Raw genomic sequence first — 2,088 nt, 5'->3', positions numbered from 1 at the left:
AAATTCGTTATTTTTGTACTATATACTCGCTTGCCGCAAAGAGATGGAGAGCTATCCTGGGTATGGTTTGAGTAAGCACTTAGTGATGAGAAAATGATGCCATAATGGTGACAGGAGAGAATATCTTTTGCAAAATGACGGGATATACTCACTGCCCCGTGATCACTAAATATACCATTGGTCTCAGCAATGCACTATGCAAGATAGACAGCCTGCAACAATACCGAGATACCTTCCAAAAATAATAACTATAATAATAGTAAGAAAAGATTATAGCGACAAAAACAATATCAGCACTACCCAATACAAATACCAGTGACCAAAACAAGAATGCTAAATAACAACATTCTTTTTTCCCAGGTGGCTTATATCGAAAAACCAAAAGTAAAATCTTTCACCGTCGACAACATCCGAAAGTACAACGCCCTCTATAGGCAAGCACTGAAGAAGACCGGCGTCGTGTTCTGGGACAGCACTTTGCCTCTCTCCCGCGCATACAACCAAGAATGTCTCAAGAACCCAAGACACTTCAGAGACACGCTGTGGTGGATGTGTAAGGACGTGGTTCATGTGGGGTATATTCTGGTCCGTCAGTATGCCGACATGGTTCTCAATGCTGCTTGTGGTCGACGTATGAGCAACTGCAGCTGAAACCGTTATTTTCTTGGTGTTTTCAGTGACCATTTATCATTTTAAATTATTTATCCATATCATGTGTATACAACTACCTTACCTGAAGATCTAATTCTTCATAATGTTTCTGTTACCTTCACACAACTTTCAACGTTACCAATTTAAGATATGGCTCACGGTAATCTCATAATTCACCGTGGAATGGCTTCCATTACTGATAGTAATAAACATGGGTAAATATGGAGCCATTAATGTATATTCTTAAAATGTACTTCTGGTTTATCGCTAAATAAGTTTAGTTTCTTCCTTCCTTTGGACGTAACGTGATATATATCTGAGAGAGTATATTACAAACATTGATTTCCGCTAGGATGGAGTCAGTCTGTTTTCTTAAAATATAGTGGAGGAAACTTAATACAATAATTTGACAAACGCTCTCTTCCTGTTAATATCATATTTTTATTCATCATCAAATCATCATCGTCGTCTTTACCATCGTCATTATATCATTATTATGACTATTTCTACTACAACGTTATTGCTGAGTTATTCTTAACATTTCCTTAACAATCGTTGTAATAATCATTACAATGAAATCAATAACAGCTATAAACATAACCCTTATTACAACAGATATATGAAGATTGTTTTTTTTTACGTATAGACAGACTAGAGCGGAGTGAGTTTTGCGCATTTTGAAACAGTATTCCAAGTTGTCATAGTGCTCTAATTTGAAAAAAAAGAGGAAAAATATCACCATACAAATGACCAATCAACCTCTTTTTGGGGAGACGAACCGTATATGGAGCCTTATAGAATTAGCCGTCAGACACAATAAAGCAACATATATTTAGCACACTGATACATCAAGACAACATATACGTAAGGTGTAAACAGTCGAAGGTTCAAACACGTGAAACTATCAAATAACTAAACTAGTGCTTCAAACAAAAGAGGTCTCGAAAGCGACCCTTTTAACACGCTATCTTTATACTTAAGTTTGTACAAACGCCTAGGGCCACTCTAAAAAAAAAAGAAAAAAAAAATTATATATATATATACATACATACATATATATATATATATTTATATATGTATATATATATATATATATTTATATATATGTTATATATCTAATATTTATATATATATATATATATATATATTATATATATATATATATGTAATATATATATATGTATAATATATATTGTATATATATATTATATATATATATATATATATATATTATATATATATGTATATATATATATATATATATATATATATATATATATATATATATATATATATATATATATAGCTTTAATGTTAGTGATCGTGTAGTATCCTTTTTTCTTGTTATGATTATTGTTATTGTTATCATTATTATTGTTATTATTGTTATTAATGTTATGTTACTATTATCATTGTTGTTGTTATTACCATCGTTAC

At 31.1% G+C, this 2,088-nt stretch overlaps 1 protein-coding gene across 5 annotated transcripts in view; it reads left to right on the top strand.

Annotated features, from left to right (window-relative positions):
- LOC119596074 overlaps positions 1–1,672 on the top strand; it is a 12,688-nt gene extending 11,016 nt beyond the window's left edge. For all 5 annotated transcript variants that reach the window (XM_037945198.1, XM_037945201.1, XM_037945200.1 and 2 more), the window contains one exon: positions 361–1,672. In XM_037945198.1, the coding sequence (XP_037801126.1) occupies positions 361–651 (291 nt within the window). In that variant the 3' untranslated portion in view covers positions 652–1,672. The remainder of the gene's footprint in view (positions 1–360) is intronic.
- Positions 1,673–2,088: the final 416 nt, after the last annotated feature.

The sequence above is a fragment of the Penaeus monodon genome, chromosome 37 (genome assembly GCF_015228065.2).
Source record: "Penaeus monodon isolate SGIC_2016 chromosome 37, NSTDA_Pmon_1, whole genome shotgun sequence".
Lineage (NCBI taxonomy): Eukaryota > Metazoa > Arthropoda > Malacostraca > Decapoda > Penaeidae > Penaeus > Penaeus monodon.
This window is presented reverse-complemented; position numbering and strand designations above follow the sequence as displayed.